Source organism: Dipteris shenzhenensis, chromosome 3 (assembly GCF_047967505.1).
Source record: "Dipteris shenzhenensis isolate YYH24624 ecotype China chromosome 3, Dip_SZ_1.0, whole genome shotgun sequence".
In the NCBI taxonomy this organism is placed as follows: Eukaryota; Viridiplantae; Streptophyta; class Polypodiopsida; order Gleicheniales; family Dipteridaceae; genus Dipteris; species Dipteris shenzhenensis.
In genome coordinates, this window is record NC_141598.1 from 57337369 (window position 1) to 57357670 (window position 20302).

Genomic DNA, 20302 nt, shown 5'->3' on the forward strand with positions numbered 1-20302 from the left:
TGCGAATCGATTGACCTCAGTGTTAAAACCGATGCATATATCTTGGACATGACGTCCAATCATGATGGTCCTGTAGTTTTTCGGGTTCATGGGATCCTCTACCTTGTCAATGGGTGCGATGGTGTTAAGGGTCCAAGTGCATGGAAGGCCAAGACAAACTACCTCATTGAAGAGCTTCGCTAAGATCGAAGCTAGGATATCAATCCCGTATGCAATGAATTCACTGCATAGACCCCTCGGCCATTATGAAGCTTCATTATTGCATCTTTGACCCCACCTTTAGCCAAAAGATTGTAGGAGGTAGGGCGAGATGAGTATGAGAGATTAGGAGCCGTGCGTAAGTGTATATATCTAGATGCATGTGTAAGTGTGCCAAACGTGGGTGTCTGTGAAAGGTGAAGGAGACCGTCACTCAAGGAACTTTTGCCAGAAGTCTTGAGGAGTTACTAAATAGAATGTTCAGTAACTCTTCCTCAGTCCGACGGACAAACACCAGTTTCTTCATGTGTATCAAGCGACAATACTCGCATATCATCTCTAGTTCACTCAGAAGGTTATGCTTGGCCTCAAATCTGAGTTGACGGAAAAGAGTCTTGCATTCATCATCATACCAACTATTACAAAGAACATATCCAATGGGTGGGAGTCACGTGGAGCGAGTTGTGTATGCGAATGCGTGAAGGACATCCTCGTGACATGAGCGAGTGATCAGAGCAGCCCACTCGTCTAGTAGAGGTATGTGATCAATATACGTAAGCAGTGTGTAAAGGCGGGCATAACTATTAGGTGAGAAATTGCATGATTAGTGTGAGTGATCGGTGGTGTAGGTGGTATTGCGAGACGAGGGGTGGAGATGTATGGTGTGCAATAGAAAAATCAATGATACTAGATGTGAAGGTAAGGGATCTTATCATGTAGTCAACTATGCTAAAGCCTCCCCAAGTGGGAAACATGTGAAACTACTTGAAGAAGGCCACCATTGTATATGATGAGATCGTGCATCCTACCCATGTCCAGTAGAGCATGCCCATATGCATTGACCAAGACCCACCTGTCAGCAAAGACTCGCATCATACCTACATGTAAATCAATGTCCAACAACAAAATAGCATCGTTCTTGAAGTCAACGACCGAAACCTAGCGCACACTTGTCCTTGTGTTGAGTTCCCCCACAAGGACTCCGAAGCAGTTTGAGAAATTTACAATGTATAGCTACATGGCTGCATATTGTGACGTGTCAACCTCCTCACACACATCTCAAGCAAAGTGAGATGTCCCAAGTAGAAAGTAGCAAACTGCAACAAATAGGTCCCACCTAGTCACATGTCAAATAGGGATCCAAAGAAATTTGGAGTATGTATCCCTCCTCCGAAAGCGTATGATAAGGGGTTGCTCTCAATTGGAGTCTCCCCCTACCTGCCAGGCTCCCTCGATCGCGTGCTCTACTACACCCAAGGTAGTAGCCACGAAAGTGATTGCATCATCCATCTGTGTGGGGGATTCCACGAACCCTAATGTTGAGAGCCTTACTAGCCCTCTATTGCTGCTCCATGAGAGTGGCCAAGACAACTGCCTTTGCAAGTTCCCATTTCACCATACCACCCATCTGGGAGTCTCTTCAATCACTAACAGTATCATGGCTATTTAGGCCGCTGATGCACTCCCCGAGGCTATCTGTAGAGCGGTCACCTCCTTTCAGAGATGTGACCCCTCTTGCCTAAGATCATGTATGAGACTAGCATGTTCATGTGTAATGCGGGCCTAAGTAAAGCCGACATGTTCTTGAGCGAATCAAGTATGCTCGACCTCTCGTACCCGTATGCTATGTACCTCCATTAGTAGGGACCACACACGTCTGGTAGATCAACCCATGGAAAGTTTGGCCCTCGTACGATCTAAAACTGGAAAGGAGCACGCAAGACGCAAGTGGGTGGGGCTGAATGATAAGGGGTGACTGACTAAGCGGGATAGAGTGAGGAGAGATCTAAAGTAGTGGTGAGTCCATTCCAAGGTTGGAAAGGCAACTAGGTACAAGGGAGAGGTGAGAGGAAAGATGATTCCAATGTACATCCCTCGTCTTAGTGACACGAGTGATGAGACTAGAGTCGAGTCCGTACTAGTAGGAGAGGTTGATGCTTAGGCGTATGTAGATGATGATGTAGGACCCTTCTTAACGACTGTACTATCCACTCCGTGCCCACTGCAATTGAAACACTTGTTTACATCCTCAAGCTTTAGTTGCCTTTGATTTTAACTCTGATTCTAATTTATGTCCTCTTTCTTGGGCCTCTCTTTATATCTTTCTCCTCTCCTTTCCCCAATTTTGAAATGCAGCTAATTGTTGTATGCTTTCTTGCATGTGTCTCTTGCAAGAGGACACCTAGGTGTGAGGACCACCCCCCCATATGGCTGGGCCATTGAGGTAGAGGGGGGCCCACAGCTTGTGGGCTGGCTGGTAGCCCTCGTGGCAGGGCCAAAGGGGGCTGGTGGCGGATGCAAGGAGGGCGAATGGAGGGGGGGGGGGGGGGACCTTAAAGGGCGGAGGGGCTGTCGGGTGGCGGCGGCAGCTAATGGAGGCTGCCGAGCTGGAGAAAGACAGCCAGGTGGAAGGGGGGCTGTCGGGTGGGAGATGGCAACCAGTCGAGAGGGGTGCAGTAGGTGGAAGGGGGCTGAGGGAGGCTGCAGCAGGCAGAAGAGGGTGCCGGGTGGGAGCGAGGCAGCAGGCAGCAGCGCAGTACGAGCAGCCGAGCAGCAGCACGCACAGAGGCGGCAGCAGCGCAAGAGGGGGCAGCACGGGAGGCTGCTGGGCTGGGGCGAGCAGCAGCACAGGAGGCTGCCAAGCTGAAGTGGGTGGGATGGGAGCGAGGAGGGGGAGAGACGCAAAGAAACAACATGAAAGAAAGCTAGAAGTAGGAAAAACCACCTACTGCGAAGCTATGCTTATGTTCTTATCAGTATCTTGCTGTCACCTAGATTTTGAAAGATTCGAGAAATCCAGTGCTTACTGAGCTAAAGAAGAAAAAGAAAAGAATAAGAGAGATAAGAGAGGGAGAGGGGGGGGGAGAAGCAAATGACATCAAAGCAGGGCACAACTTGAGACCAGATGCCATCTAGGAACTGTGTGTACGTGCGCACGCACGCGCGTGTGTGTGTGTGTGAGAGAATAGAATCATCTCAAAAATCAAGTGGTACTTGTCGCATAGCCGTCCTTGCCTTGAAGTCCCCCACAATAACTGGAGAAATCCACGATGTCCAAATGTAGAGCAGTGTATGCTGAGGTCTCGGCCTCCTCACGGCGGTCTCTAATTCAGATCAGCCATTGGAGAGTTTACATCTCCCCGCTGCAAGTCATTCTTAGGACAATGTGATTGAGCAAGCAGAGCGCACACACACACACACGAGCGCGCGCACGTGCTCCCCCCCCCCCGGGGCACACACACACGCACACACACAAAGGATGTAAGGGATCACTATTAGTTGATAGTGATCACCAGTCTCATAGATCCAAAAGGGTCTCACGTGGACTTCAATACAATCCCATCACATCATCTCTCTCTCTCTCTCTCTCTCTCTCTCTCATGTATCCTGTCCAGTGTCTATAACAACTTTCAAGCTTCCAATCAATACCAAAAACCTTGCTTCTATATCCAATTAATCATATGTCAATGTTCACAAACTATTTTAGAATAACCACCTCGGTATAGAACATGAAAGAAAGCAAGTAGGAAAAATTACCTAAGTGCAAAGTTATACTTTTAAGTTCTTATCAGTATCTTGCTGCCACCTAGATTTTGAAAGATTCCAGAAACCTAGTGCTTACTAAGCTACAGAAGATGAGGAAAATAATCAAAAATATAACAGAGAGAGGGGGGGAGGGAGAAAAAGAGAGAGATAGAGAAGGCGTGGGGAAGCTAATGGTAAGCAAGGCCAAGGATGATGGTAATGCTTAGAGCTACACCCAATTCTCCTTGCTCTTTGAACATCCCAACCAGATCCAAAGCCTTTTTTCTTTTAAAACATCTGCTTACTAATCCAAGTTATCTTTCATGAAGTGCAAGAGCTAGCAAACAGAACAAGAAGCTGCTGTGCTAGAAACATAAATGCATAAGCTGGGTAACCTCTGGTCCCAGCAGAACTAGATGGCAAAGCACAATCATCAAAGGACCTTACCACCTTGTTCCACTAAGGATATGAATATCATGTAGCATGTGATACCTGAATACTGAAGCATCTTAAGAAAACCCGCGGAGCATTGCTGCTCATAAGAATTTGATTTGTGCTGCCTGCTTGATGGTAATATTTAGGACTGACAACCCCACAAACCATAAAATTTCCTCAATTCAGAAGCGGCACAAAATCAAAGTTGCCTCCGTCCAGCTGTGGAGAGCTGTGATGGTGAACAATGTACCAATGACCATCATGACACTCATAAACATTTGTTGTGAACAGTGGCTCAGCAGATGAGTTGATAAACTCCTTTAGAGTCACCCAGGACATGTTGCCAAAAACCCTTGCACGCTCCTCTTGGAGATCAAATTCAAATCTTTGACCCCAACTAAAGACACTGCGCCAGTTCTCCATGACTGCCTCATATCTGCAATGGAATCCAGAGAATAAATGCAAAACAGTACAGAAGGAAAGGCATCTCTGAAATACTGGCATACATCTTAATACTATCATTGTCGGAAAAAAATTCTCCATCTTCAGAAAAGAAATCCTGAGACAACATACCCGGATAAGAGTTCACCACCAGGATGAATGCATTTTACATAGTCTGAATGCAGCCATAACCGACTCATTCCCTTTATAGACTTTGCTTGGAAGGCTTTGTAAAAGCTCCTGTTTGTTTCCAGCACAGCTTTGGTTACAGCATAATGAGCTTTCCATCCATATGGGGCCACAGTGCAACTTTGTTCTAGAGTGAAGTCCTACATGGCATAAGACTAAATTACATCAGACACATTGACTAAAATCCGAGATAAGTATTACAGGTTACACCCTACTTGCAATATACTGAAACAGATCTGGGAAGAATTTATAAGGGTTTCTTACACAACACCAGAAAGAAAGAAAGAGAGTTTATTAAAGTCTACTGAAGACCGATGGGTCTATGAGACTAATAGAAAACCTGATACAATGAGCAAAAAGGGTGAAGCTACTAAATGAGCATCCTAACCCATGCTAGAAAACTGTGTAGGACATAGTCAATGTCATCATCATCAATAGTCCTCACTAACATCATCATCATCCTAGCAGATATAGCCTAACCCGATACAATACGGCACACACACGGCATGAGACTGTCTGCTGTCTGTAAGTGTAGTCTATTGTGACCTACTGGTGACGGCTCTACGTCTGACAAGCGCCACAATGACCCCTGTTGGTCGAGCCCCACGTCTGAATATGGATGAGATGTCAGCTAGTGTGATCTATGTGTCTGTCCTCTGCCGAATGTGCCGCATCTCGGTCTCAGGGTCTCTGCCTCGCCTACTATCCGAGATCGAGGGGCAGTATGCTCTGGCTGGAAGAATCCATGATCACAGTCTGAGATGAGTCTGATAAGTCCCTACCTCTGTGATCTGATAAGACTCTTTCTATGTCAAACTGCCTCATGGATGAAAGTGACGAGGCACCTCTGGTCTGGATATGAAAGAAGTTTGGAAAGGGACCCGAAGCTGTCTCTGAAGAGACAGTGGTATTGTCACGGATCTCGTTAGTAGACTGGGCAACCCCTGGCGGGTTAATGAAACCCTCCTTGAAGATACGTAAGCAGTGATCCCTATAGAAGCTGAGCTTCACAGGGAGCTCTCTCAGCGCCAACCAGGTCTTGAATGTGTATAGCTGTAAAAGATCCTCTCGATTGATTGGGTTGAACTCGTTGCCCCGAAACAGGACAAATGGGAGGTCAATGCTATATTATTGGAAGTGTGGCAGCCTGTCCATGTGGAACCCCAGTCTCTCAAGCCATCTACAAGAGTGTGCATACCAACATCACTCATCGCCCTCAGCTACTAATCCCATAGAAGAGGATAGCGCCAACCAAGGTAGTCAACATTGCCTGAAGTACAAGAGCTATTGTCTCGCACACGGTATAGGTAAGTGACAGTCTGGAACGCCACATCTAATTGCAATGAAGATAATCTGAACTCAACATGAATAATATGATGGGGAACCGATGGCTTAGTACTGCAGATCATCCGCGATAGCAACTTGCAAGAGAACATGGAATTGCTCCACTCGAGTCCACTTTGTATCTGGGAGGTCTGGCCCCCAACAAGGGCTGGAATAGATGCATGTATGTTGGACCAAGGAGTCGAAGAGGAGAACCTTGGTCCGTGGGTCCTAAAAGTGTGAGTGGAAGCACTGTCTCTCCAGACGGGCAAGAGAGGCGTATCCTCTGCTCAAGCGGGCCTGCATCGCCACTCTCATCGTGAAGATAGGGCCAGAGAATAGAACCCCTAGGTTTGTGTGAGAAGTGCAGCAGAAATGAGCAGAAAGAGAGAGAGAGCGCCTTACACACACACCACACTGAGAGGGAGAGAAAGAAAGAGAGAAAGAAAGTTTATTAAAGTCTTCGGAAGACCGATGGGTCTATGAGACTATGAAACCCTGGTACAATCAAGCTGTGAGGGTGGAGCTACTAAACGACCAATGCATAATGTAAAAATAATGCAGAATGATAGTTCTTAGTATTAAGTACAACATAGTCATGTCGGTGATCGAACTACAAATCAGTCACATCATCATCATCATCCTCATCAAGACATCATAGGTGAATGAGGCACTGGAGGCAGGAAGTCGGTGATAGAGAGCTATCGGCCACTCGAGGGTGCGATCCTATGACGTCTCTTGGTCATAGCTCTACGCCTAACAAGGGCTACAGTAACCCCTGTCGGACGAGCTCCGATGGTGAACATGGAGGCGATATCCCCGAGTGTAATCTGTGCGTCTACCCTCTGTCTGAGCTGTTGAGTCACTAGCTCTGAGTCCCGATCATGTCGACGTCTCATCTCAGGGGGGTCCAAGAGATCTGGCTGAAAGAAGTCCATGATAGAGCTCTGGGAGGGGTCTGCCAAGGAAGAAGTATGCTCATGTCTCTGTGATCGAAGTATCCTCTCGCGGTGCCTAACTACCTCATGAATGAAGCATGCCAAGCATCTCTAATCTGGATAGGAGAGGAATCGGGACAGGGTCCCATAACTATCTTTGAAGAGACAGTAGAAACGCCCATGGATCTCATAATAGGTGGGACACCTAAAGATGAAGTGCTCCTCTGTCTCAACCTCTTGCATATCGCATAATGTGCATAAGCACCTCTCCCTAGGTAGACGCTCTGCCCTGCCACTCTCTATATTAAGCCTATGTGAAGAGACCCTGAATTGCCCAATAGAGATCCTCAATGAGTGGGGTAAGTGGATCCGTGCGTACCCTGGTGGATCAATGAAACCCTCATCTATGATATGTAAAGCAGTGATCTCTGTAGAAGCTAAGCTTCACTAGGAGTTCGCTCAGTGCCAACGAGGTCCAGAATGTGTGTAGCTGTAAGATCCTCACGGATCACCTGGTTGACATCGTGTGACATGAGGGGCGAGAAAGGAGCATCCAAACTGTACTCGAAGGGAGGGAGTCTGTCTGTGCATGCATACCAACATCTCTAGTCACCTCCTGCTAAGAGTGTCATAGAGGAAGACAACGCCAACCATGCCAGTCTCCTGCGTCCAGAAGAGTAATCCCCATACTCTCTGACTCGGTACAGATGTGATAACCTGAAATGCAGCATCTAGCTGTAGTGGAGATGATCCAAACTCAGCCTATATGATCTGGTGAGGAACCGATGGCTTACTGTGAATCATCCGTGATAGCATGAGCACCTGTAGTCGCTCCACCCGTGCCCACTCCGTATCAGATAGATCTGGCCCCCAACAAGGGCTACCATACATGCCCGCTGGGCAGACCAAGGATTCAAACAACAGCCCCTTGGTATGTGAATCCTAGAAGTGTGATCGGAAGCACTGCCTCTCTAGTCAGCCAAGGATGTGTATCCTCTGCCCAAGCGTACCTGCATCGCAGGTCTCATAGTGAAGATGGGCCCGAAGAAGACAACCCCCAGATATGTATATGATGAAACTATCTCAACACGTGACCCATCAAACGTGAACTGCTCCTAGTGCATGACGGCTTGAGATGTATTGAAGATCATAACCTTGGTTTTACCCAGGTTGACCTTCAAATCATGGGAGTCACAAAAATACTGAAGTGCGTCAAGGTGTCTCTGAAGTCCCTGTGCAGAGGAAGACAGAAGAGCCACATCGTCTGCATAAAGCAATATCCGGATCAACGTGCCAGCGAGAGAGCAACCACCCCCCCTGCCTGCATCACTGTCTCGAGCTCGTCTATGTAAAGGCCAAACAGAGTGGGTGATAAAGGACACCCATGTTTGACCCCAATAGTGCTCATGATCTCATCTGTCCACCCAGCCCCTGCCTGGAGACTACCTGCAACTCGGTCATACCCCAAATCCTGTAGGCGACATATGAGACGGGCTCTCGGGACTGTGTCAAATGTATTGTGAAAATCCAGAAAGCAACAATAGACCCTCTGTTTCTGTGCCCTCGCCTCCTCGATGACACACCTGAGCATGAGAATATGATCCATAGTGCCATGATCACGTCGGAAACCAGCCTGTCCTGCTGTTCTAAGTCCTCGACACTCCGCAAATTGGCTGACCTCGAAATCAAGCACGGATGCATAGATCTTGGACATCACATGTCCAATAATAATGGTCCTGTAATTCTCCGAGCTCATGGGATCCCCTGCCTTGTGGATAGGTGAAATAATTTTAATAGTCCAAGTGCGTGGAAACCCTAAACAGACAGCTTCATTAAAAAGCTTCGCTAGGATCGGGGCCAGGATGTTAATCCCATGTGCAATGGACTCAGTGCATATCCCCTCATGATCCTTCGCTCGTCCATTATGAAGGTTCATTACTGCATCCCTCACTCCCCCCACAGTGAAGAGGGTGCAGGAAGTGGGGCGTGGCATATGTGAGAGGGAAACAAGAGAACTGCAAGTGATCTCTAGAAAAAGACTTGCTACACCGGGGGGAAAACCTCTGCAAGATAGGCTGCTCTAGAGCTGAGCACAACCACTCAACAACCCAACAACCTCCACAGGGAGCTGCACACTGGTGTGGAAGAACTGCTCCACAACCTGCTCCAAAAGATGCACAACCGGGGCTTGAAGGACTGCTCCAGCAAGCGCACTACGGGCTGGAAGTACTGCTCCAGCTGATGATCAAATGAGGGCTGAGGGGGGGCCTATATATAGCCCCCCAGCCCCTTCCTAGTCGGGCACAACAGGCTGGCCGACCATCCTGCATTAAAACCTGCTGCACAACCCCATATGAGGCCTGCTAGCAAACCATGTGGAGATGCTTGCATATCATGTATCAATCCCACTCTCTATTAGTTGTATGGAAGACTTAAATGCTAGTCTCGACCCTGCCACATAGCCAGTCTGCCCCTCTCCTAGGGCCAACACCTGCTGCCCTAACAACCTGCTCCAAGAGATGCACAACTGGGGCTCGAAGGACTCCTCCAGCAAGCGCACTACAGGCTGTAAGTACTGCTCCAGCTGATGATCAAATGAGGGCTGAGGGGGGGCCTATATATAGCCCCCCAGCCCCAGGCTGGCCGACCATCCTGCATAATGGCCGACCCACCAGGCCATCTGGCCAACCCCCCTCCAGCATACAAACCTGTGCACAGCCCTATATAGGGGCACCCCTCACAGCCTAGGGAGCCGACCCAGCAGCTAGGGGGCCGACCCTCTTTGCCCTCTATAAAGGCTGCTGCACAAGGCCTGTAGACCCTGCCACATAGCCAGTCTTCGCCTCTCCTGCTGCCCTAACATGGGCCTCCAAGAGAGCCTGCCAAGAGTGGAGCAGCAGCACCAAAGGGTGGCCATACAAGCCCCCTACACAAGCCTGACCAAGGCGCCTCAAGAGGATCTGCCAGTGGCCTACCCTACACTACCCTCACAGGGGGCAAGCACACCCACAACACAGGCCCTCACTCATCTACCTTAACCTCACACAGGGCGGACACCCACAAGCAAGGCCCCTACACAAGCCTAACCAAGGCGCCTCAAGAGGATCTGCCACAGTGGCCTACCCTACAGTTCCCTCACAGGGGGAAGGCACACCCACAACACAGGCCCTCACTCATCTACCCTAGCCTCACACAAGGCGGACACCCACGAGCAAGGCCCTCTGTCTCTAGGTGACATTAGGAGATGTTGACCTCCAACAGCCCCTCTCAGCTCCTGGATGGAACAGAGACGCCAAGGAGCTGGGTGTGCCACTGGAACAACTGGAGGAATCCATCGTGTGATACTCATCGCTGAAGGGTATGGTAGGTGGCAATAGAGTGAGCTGAGCAGAAAGAGGGGATGTCTGAGACAATGATGGAGTGACTCCGATTGAGTACTGGAAGGGAGGTTGGCTAAGAGGGAGGGGTAAGAGGAAAGAGGAAGAGTACTGTGGGCCAATGTAGGTCTCGGAGACTGCGAGGTAGGCGGTGAACCTGGTGTATCAATTGTACTAGCAATCGATGTGGATGTCGAAGTCGAGGACCCTGAGGTGGGATGTTGATGATGTTGCTGACGTGGATGATGTAGAGTTCTTCGTTATTGCTTTGCTGTCCACTCCGATTGAAGAGTGTTTTCACATCCTCTAGATTCAGTTGCTTTAGATTCTTGTCCTCTTTCTTGCTTTAACCTTTGTCCTTGTCATTCTCCCTTTCTCCTTTTCCCATGTTTTTGGTGCTGATTTTTTTATTCTTTTTATGGCAGACATTTGAAGTAATATATCTAGATTCTTGTCCTCTTTCTTGTTTTACCCTTTGTCCTTGTCATTCTCCCTTTCTTCTTTTCCCATGTTTTTGGTGCTGATTTTTTTATTCTTTTTATGGCAGACATTTGAAGTAATATATCTAGGGAGAAATTCTTGTTGCGATTCATGGAGGCGTAGAGGGCATATAATCCTCCATACCTCCCATCATCTGTGGACTGAAGAGGTCTCCCTGGGAGAGGTGTGGTGGTGACTTTCTTGCAGGATTTGCAGCCTTGGTCATTTTGGATAACCCCTAGAGTGGTTGAGACACTCTAGGGCCATTTCTTGGTAGCTTCTTGGCTGCCTACGGAGGTTTCTTGGCCCCCTATGGTAGACTGGTCACTGGTGTGAAAGCAGCTGTGTACGGACTGTTGAGGTCGAGGAAGGCCCGGGAGGGAATGTGTGACTGTTTGTGGCAGCAGAGCCCCCTGTGAGTGCTGTAGAGGGTCCATGGGGGGGGGATGAGTGGCTGGTCGTGACAACAGCAGGGATCCCGCAGGTGGTGCTGATGGTTGGAGAAGGCCCAATGGCAGTGGGGGCACAGGGGATAAGAGCTGGAGGCAGAGCTGAAGGCTGGAGGCGTTGGAGGCGGACCTGCATGGGTTGAAAGTGAGATAAGGGTGGAGTGTTAGGGCAGGCTGAGGGCAGCTTGAGGGCAGAGCTAGAGGAGCAGGCTGAGGTGATGACGAGGCTAGAGGAGCAGGCTGAGGTGAGCTGAGGGTGAGGGAGCAGAGCGGGCGAGGGGCTGAGGCGAGCGGGGTGAGGGAGCAGAGCGGGGTGAGGGACAGAGAGATGTCTTTACGTCTTTGAGAGACACAGAAGAAAAGGTGAGGCAAGAGGAGAGAAGCAGTATAAAGATGACTTCGCCCAAACTGCCGATGCTTGATCCAATGTCTCAGATTCTGTCTCAAGGTTATCCCCATGTTATATACTAAATACCATACAAGATGGGATGTGCAACCTTTATTAACGCAAAAAATGTTAGCCTGATTTACAATTCTGGAATGTTCAGACTGAGATTACAGGGAGAGACATTTCTCCAGAAATTTACACACACTATCTATTTCTCAGAACTGGGTAAAGGAACATACTGATAAAATTATCAGAAGGAAGCGAGCCCTTCCCTTTTTGAAGACATCCTAAAGACATTACTAATCTTACCTAGATGAAAGATGCCAAAATGTGAATTGGAGTAGCTCCGAAGGACACAGAAAGGTATAATTACTACTACCCTTGAACATTGGAGAATTTCTGAAGTTTAAGGATACCTGATATTATATACTGTGAAGATTTTGAAGTGCACACAGAATCAAAGCTGAGAACTGAAAGAAGAATTATCATAAGCTCCAAGTCAAGAAAGTGCAAATTGGCGCAGATTTGTAGACATGCACCTAGAAGTGCTAAGATAAATCGATGGCCTCAGAATAAAACCTCTGAACCAGGCACCTTTATCATGACAATTTCACACATACTATTTGTGGAGAAAAGGTGTGGAGAGGACTAATGATGAACATGCAGACACTGAGCAGCAAAATGAGCAGCCATCTGACAGCAACATGCAGGAATCATTTGAAGATATAATCTTGTCTACCTGCAGATAACTGGCTTAGTTGGACTGTAAGCAAGTATAGGACTTGGACAGGGAAAGAATTTGTTCGATCTGCTTAGCATATGTTTCAACTCAAGATCCAACCAAGTAGAGATGGTTGCAACATCACCACAAAAAGGAACCCCGTCCCCTACTCCCCCTCCAACCATCTCTCCGCCTGACCCTGGGGAGCCTTGCAACATCGTTCCTCCACATCCATTGTCGCCAGTTTGACCACCCATCCCCCTAACCCCTCTTCATTGTCTCCACGTCCATTGTCGCCACTTTAACCCCTTTCCCCCTAACCCCTCTTCTTTGCCTTCACATGCATTATCGCCAGTTTGACGACCCATCCCCCTTCCAAAACCTAGTTCTACCCTCTGTCTCCAGAAATTCCACCCCCTAACAGCAGCCCCCATCGGCCTTCCTCTTCGCACCCATTCCTCATCACCAGGTTCAAACCCCTTTTTTCAAATGTCATGCTGCAAGCCACAGCTCAGACTGCCACTCCCTCCAAAATTTTGGCACCAGGGAATCTGGAACTCACAGAGGTTCCAAAGGCATATCCCCTAGCTGACCAGGGATATCCATGGCCATCTTCCACACCCATCGAAAGAGCGATTGCAAGCATTGGTGCATGAGGGGGACAACTTGCAAAATCAAGGAGATTGATGCAGCTATTTGAGATGGGTGGTTGCAGATGCCATAGGAGGCCCGTTGGATGTACCAATTCTCCAAGACAAGCTTAGCCTTGGTGAAGGTGGTACCATATGTTAGATACTATACGTACGGTACAAGTAAATGGTATGTTGTGCTATGTGGAAAAAAATTTAAAGTACAAATGATACAACCGCTTTGTAAATTAGTTTTTTTTTCCCCAAAAAAGGAGGAAGGGAAGGGGGGGGGGAGAGAGAGAGAGAGAGAGAGAGAGAGAGAGAGAGACTATTAATGTCCACTGGAGACCAAAAGGTCTATGGGACAGCAAGAAACCCTCTAGTACATCTGCTTTAGGGAGGGCACATGGCAGCTCCCAAGGAGTGCAAAAAGCAAGCCACATTATTTTAGAGTACCTACATAATAGTCTGAAAGAGTAAACAGCCATACATCAGTTTAAGACAGAGTCTTTTGGTTTTGATTTAAACTCTCTAATTAGGGCTACGCCTTCACAGTAAACTGCCCATTTTCCATATAGTCCATAGAATGCAATGATTAATCACCATCAACAATCAAGTAGATACCACAGTTGCTTGTTTGACGTCCAGACATCATACATAGAACTAAATATGCACAAAGAGATTCACCTTGAAAGTAAAAGCTCAAAGTATTACTGAGTCTCCTCTCTACAGTCTACCGGGCTGTGTGGACCATGGGAGTGACTACAGCTTGGAAACATGCAAAGGGGGCTGTGTGGGCTCAATTTGTTGTGCATCGTTTAATTATTGGTTGCAAACTATTACTCCAGAGCTTGTGCGAACAGGGCTACGAGTGATGTACAAGAAGCTGCTTGCACGCAACGATTCTTGTTCGGGTTTGGCAGCGGCACTATCCTACAAGAGCATGTATGTTATTCGGTAAATCAGAGAGAGAATGCTTCAGCACTCAATTTCAGCATGATAACGCGAAAGTCCTCTTTGATTTTCTGGTTAGTAGTCATACCAGCAACATTGTACACAGGAGCATTCCAGGGGGTAGATCTTTGAAAGGATGATGAGTCATGATGCTATCACACGTGATCAGAGAGAAGAAATGTACTCCACATGATATCATACTCGCTGAGTTTGCAGCAAGGCCCCTACAGAGAGAAGAAATGTACTCCACATGATATCATACTCGCTGAGTTTGCAGCAAGGCCCCTACACAGACATTTCATTCCAGACCATCATGTGCCTCAACACGGTTCGGAAGTATGGCCAGAGTGATGCAGGCAGGTAGGATTGTCATGGAAAGCTCTCTCATCGTTCCTACAGCTAGCAGCAGCAGATGAGTTTCCCTTATTGATATCACATGATGCCTTAAATAGAACCCAAGTGACAGACCATAATAAGGTTCTCTCTAGAACGCACACTCTTCTGAGACCCGAGCAGGCCCTGGAACAGCTTTTCTTGCCAGCCTAACGTCCAAATTACAAACGGCAAATGGTCTCGTCACAATTGAACAAAGACCATTCAACTACCACTAATTAAGCAATGCATCTTTCGAATAAATTGCTGACAATCTGGTAATAAGCATTTGCAGCTCTTAAATTGGTCCCAAGCAGGAGGACTAATACCCTCACAATTAAAAAACACAAAGCTGACAAAGATGCATCCTTTGAGCCTGTGAACATCTGCCTAGGCTCACCACATGCAGGCCAATAGGTACAACCGCAGCCATGAAGTCATGCCACAAGGAAGTAAACAGCATAAGCAGTCCAAACAGGCCACTATGTCAGCCCGGGGACTGCAAAGAGTAGCGCAGACAGCCCAGACTACCATGCAGGCAGTCAACGCTGCCACATAGGCAGCTGACTGCCAGTGTACAACCAAGTACTCAGGCCCAAAAACCAGCTAACCTGCCACCTCATCACTCTTGCCAGGGCAAGATCCACATATAAAAGAGCACTATCACTCCACCAAAGCAAGCTCCAGCAGCATAGAGCAGAGCAGAAGCATGAAGAGGAGCAGCCTGTCTCTCTCCAACTCCATCTTTAAATGAGGACCAGTGCCTTCATCGTTTCCAGAAGGAATAGTCAAACTTCTGCAGGTTGTAATCAATAGCCATTTTGCTCAACCAATAAGACGTGCTCTAACGCAGGTGGCCAGTTGCACCCAGTCTTATACTTGCACATTCAGTCACGGTGTATGCATGCACATGTGTGATCTCTAAAGTTCAGTCAGTGGCTTTCACACTAAGGCTGTTAGCAGGGCTTACGTGTCTGTTACAGAAGTTCCATTTACAAGGCAATCTCTGCTAGACCCGACCGGGTCCCCTGTTCAAAAAACTTTTAAGCTTACACAATGAAGATTTATGGATGTGGCCCACGAAAAAGAACACATCCAAGACACAAGCATAGCACAAGTGCAGCATAAGATGGTATTAAAAAAACATAAATAGAGAGCTTTACATGAGTCTTGCCATGATTCATTCTGCAAACGTTTAGGCCACAGCAAGGATGCTCGTGGCCATGATTTTAAGTAGATGTTAATTAATATGCTAAATCATTTCAAAGCGACAAACATGACAGAACCCTGTCCTAGGCTCTGCATTTGAAGTGGAAACCACTCTTCACAAAACCAAATGCTATAGTGCCCACGAAGCAAAGGTATTCAGCCTCAGAAGGGCCCTGAAAATCTGTAAACAAATTTGTAAACTGTAATTCATTTGAATTCATTTTCTAGAAATGCAACTATGGAGGCTGAGAAGTTAGTCTCCAGATTCTGAAAGATTGGCCTTGTCTTTTCCCTTCAGATTGCAGAAATGCAATTTCTGTCAATAACTATTGACGCGTTTCTGTGAGCTACCCTTTTCAAGAAAACAAAAAGGGGGGAAGAGAACGCGGCCAAAGGAAATAGACGTTTGTTAAGAGCAAGGTCACCTTGTGAAATAAGGCCTTCCAGGCACTGTCATCGTTGGCAGCCCGTCGCATGCAAGAGTTGGTCATGGAGACGTTGCAGAGACTCCTATAGTCTAGGTAACTCAGCATGTGCTGCGTGATTTCTGGAACAAGCTGTTCCATGATGGAGGCTTCCGGCTGAGAGGCAGCAGGCTGCTGACTCGCTAGCTTCTCGACGACATTTCCATTAAGCAGCCGTGTGAAATCAGCCTTCCCTCCGCAGCAATTGCAGCTGCAATTGCAGACCTTGGCCACCGCCCAGTTATTAGTCCGAACCCGAATTCCCGCCTTTCTCCATCTCCTCTTCACAAAGCCCCGGCAAAGGGAGACGACCAAACAGAGAAATTTGACGGCGCCGCTGATCCAGAGGCCCAAAATGCAGCAGAAGGCAGTGATGACAGCCAGGATGAGGTACCAAAACTCGTGGGGAAACGATTCGACGTCGCCCAATTCGGCATTGCTGAGCTCAACGTGAGGGCAAGAAGATGATTCGAGGGCTAGTACTGGGGCGAAGAAATCACAAATGTGGAGGAGTAGGAGGAGAATGCCCAATTGCGAGAGAGGGAAACGCATGCCCATTGCATTCCAAAATCTAAGATTGAGGTGCGATCTCTGCTCCTTTGTGGGTCGTCTGAGCGATACCGTTCCGTTACGCCCTATTTCTTGTCGGATATTCGATGCTACCTTCTCATGGAGCCTCTCTGTCTCTCGCGCGCTCTCGCTCGCTCTCGGCAGCAACCTAGCCTCTCTCTCGCTCACTCTTTGTGTCCTCTCTCTCTCTCTCTCTAGCCTCTCTCTCGCTCACTCTCTGAGTTCTCTCTCTCTCTCTCTCTCTCTCTCTCTCTCTGTGTCTCTGTCTCTGCGCATGCAGCAACCTATCCCCCCACTTCCCCCCACTACATAGCTTCTCTCTCTCCCCCTCCCCTTCTCCTCTTTTCCTTTTGATTAACTCCTTGTATTGCCCTTTTCGTATCACACACGGCTCGTCCGGCTGATTGAGAACTCTCAGTCCCAAACTGTATTTGCCCTCTGCCCCTTTCTCTTCTCGCGCTCTCTCTCACATATGCACATTACCATGTACGTTATACTCTGCCGTTCTTGAACCCATCTTTGTAGTTTCCAACGACCCACTTAACCAATTTTTGGGCCCCAAAAAATGGCCCCTAAGTTTCCTCTTAACTCCACGGCTTGAGAGCATTCTTGTAATTTAGGTTTATGGGCTATGGTTTTTGGGTCAATAGGATCATTAGATGCCATCATCAAAGCACAAACAATATGAATCTGCCCCCCCTCATGAAGTTTGAGAGCCTCCAAATAGAAATAGGTGGAAGGAAGAGCAAAAGAGGGGGGAAATGGTGGAGCGGAGAGAGAGAGAGAGAGAGAGAGAGAGAGAGAGAGAGTAACCACTCTCACTATGGCTTGTGTAAAAATAATCTTTTTGCATTTCCTAGTGGAAACCTTAACTATAGCCTGCCTACCCTGAGAGGGTAGGCTGAAAAAATAGACAATAACATATCACCAAAAAATAGAGTGTTAAGTGTTTAAATGGATTTTTGAGTAACACAATAATGGTCACAGATTAAATCAGGTTATCATTGTCCTTGTCATTCATTCATCCATTCATTGATCACTCCCTATATATCAAAGTCCTTTGCATTCATTCGTTCATTCATTCATTGCTCGCTCCCTATACTTATCAAATCCCAACAAATACATGAATAAGGCTATGCTCACAAGAGCTCATAATTCATCCTTGGTTGCAACCTGTATAATATTGTGACATGGACTACAACCATATGAGTTGTCACTCTTCGATCTTGCATATCTCTACTGGTGACTCTGAATGTTCCCTTGCATCAAGAACATGCATCAAAAGAGAGGAATGTTGTAAGAATCTAGATTGAAGCAAGAATATCTAGGGCAAGGAAAGCAATATTTTTATAATAATATATAATCTAATTATTATAACCACACATAGTTGGTCGGGGGGTAGCACGCGTCCTTCAAAGAATTATAATTTGAGGAAACGGGCCCTTCCCTAGGCATCGAGATGGAGAACATCGAGAATATTAGCATCGAGTAGCATTGCGATTAAGTCTCATGAATGGATAAGGCACTAACACACGACCTGAATATCAATAGTCGTATTAGAATTGTAACTTGTGAAATCAATATCTTGCATGCACCGTATCACGTAGATCTCTTTCACTTTCTACAAAATGAAAGGCATATTAAATCACATTATTACATGTGAAAATTTCGTAAGATTAAACTCCCAGATGCTTGAATTGCAACTCTTTAATTGACAAGGTTGTGCTCTCTACTCAATCATGGGATTCACATTACACACAAGCTGAAGAGAATTGAGTGCAAATGAATGGCAAGATCTAGATATAATGGACTACTAGTGAAGACAAAAGAACGAGAGAGAGAGATAGAGATAGAGAGAGAGAGAGAGAGAGAGAGAGAGAGACTGATCACACTCTCCAATAACTGAGCAAATCTGAAGGTGGTAAGAGGTAGTGGTATTGTCATCAAGGTCATTGCCATTAATGAGGGTGAATGAGCATCAAGCCTTCAATTTTTGCAAAGTTTTCACTAAGCTTTTCAAAGGGCTGTAATTAGCTTTCATTTTTGCTTGGCTAAGCAAATTTGAATTTAGACATAAACCTTTCTTCTAACCAAAGTTTCAAAACAAACACCTTCGAATATATTTAATCGAGTTGGCCACAAACTATGGCTAGTAAAGCAAGGAAAGCCTCATACTAGAGATGCTAAGTATCCAAGAGGGTGAATAGATTGCATTCTTAGGTGCTCGTTATTGTAGGTTTGGTCATAGAAAGGGGACAACCCAAAGTAATGAAACACCAAAGCTTGTTGTAGAGGAAAAAAGAGTTCAAGTCCCTAAAGCTAATACCAAGCATCTCTATGTCAAGAGGTTCAACTTCACCAACCCCTGCCATTGTGCTAGCATAAGACAAACAAAAATTTTGGAGCACAAGATTGCCCATACGATTTGATGACGGTTTTGATCTTGTTGGCCAAATTTTCAAGGGGATGAGAGTGCATCTACATTAATCACAATTTTATCTATATAGGCTCCTACTATCCACAAAGAGCTATGTGCAAAAGCCAAATATTGCAAAGGAGGCGATGAGTCGCAACCTTAGGCCCACGACATGTGGGACTATTTTAGTAGAAAATCATTAAATTGGCCTTCCAACAAAAAGGATATGAGAACATCTGTGAGTATAGAAAGGCCTCAAATGAAGGCTTGAGCACCTATGTAAAAAAGGAGCTACAATATAGAGGAGTTGGCTGAGAAGAGAAGGATCGTGAACAACTATAGTGGAGGGGGCTCGAGGACTTGCCTCCCTACTAGACATTCTTTCTTGTTAGATTTTTCTCTCAAAACTATTCACCATTCATCTCACGCAGATGAAGCTTTAGGAGGCATCGCAAGGTGACTGACTGGAGGGGTTTGACTTGGGCTTGATTGTAGCGTATGCTAGTGGCACGGCACTTGTAGTCTTGCATTCTTGGGTCATAATTGTTGTAATGGTAAGCAATACATGTGTCGTACAGTGCTCCTTCGAGCTTCACCATTTCTATACCTAGATCACAACCGATCAGTGGCATAAGATGGCACCCTCCTGCCTTATCATCATCGTTCACAAACTCAAATCCTGGGGGACAGCTACAACTATTGTTGCTACATATCTCGTACAAGCTGCATATCCCTATTATGGTACAAGGTTCTTCTTGTGGAAATCTCGAAGCTGCACTGCATGACTTATTGTCGATAGATAAGGTGAATAGCGTAAGAAGTCATTTGTTCCCCATGACTATCCTTTACAACAATGCACTACTACCATTAACCCCTTTTTTGACACTATTCATCAATGTTATTACTTCATCTTTAAGTGAAAATGACATCCATCAATATTTGTATCAAAATGATTTAACGCTATAAGTTTTGTCGATATTATCATCGATATTAGCATCACTAAAGTATCTAGAAAAATGCACATCGAAAAAACGTCGATAATCAAATTTGAATACAAAATTGATAGTGGGTTGTTTCACCCCACACCTTGCAATAATGAAATGAAATTCAAATGATTTCACAACCAAATATATATTGTATCAATGTTGTCCTCTATCCTTCAATCAATCAAAGCCTCATTAGAATATCATGGCCATCAGATACCATTTGCATTGTTAGATATGC

The 20302-nt window shown here is 46.5% G+C and overlaps 1 protein-coding gene across 1 annotated transcript; it reads right to left on the minus strand.

The window, feature by feature from the left end:
• Positions 1–3907: 3907 nt before the first annotated feature.
• Positions 3908–17406, minus strand: LOC147904055 (F-box protein SKIP8-like). The gene is made up of 3 exons (XM_087372686.1): positions 16054–17406; positions 4732–4928; positions 3908–4594 (listed from the first exon to the last, which is right to left on the minus strand). Exons 1-3 carry the CDS (start codon positions 16648–16650, stop codon positions 4336–4338), a joined length of 1053 nt encoding a protein of 350 aa, XP_087228812.1. The 5' UTR covers positions 16651–17406; the 3' UTR covers positions 3908–4335.
• Between the last annotated feature and the right edge of the window lie 2896 nt (positions 17407–20302).

Excerpts from the sequence above, each read along its gene's own strand:
- LOC147904055 (XM_087372686.1), bottom strand. The coding sequence starts at position 16,650 with ATGGGCATGCGTTTCCCTCTCTCGCAATTGGGCATTCTCCTCCTACTC. Across the intron at positions 4,929-16,053 it reads GGAAGGCCTTATTTCACAAG|GACTTCACTCTAGAACAAAG; the intron begins GTGACCTTGCTC and ends TATGCCATGTAG. Across the intron at positions 4,595-4,731 it reads GGTGGTGAACTCTTATCCGG|ATATGAGGCAGTCATGGAGA; the intron begins GTATGTTGTCTC and ends ATTCCATTGCAG.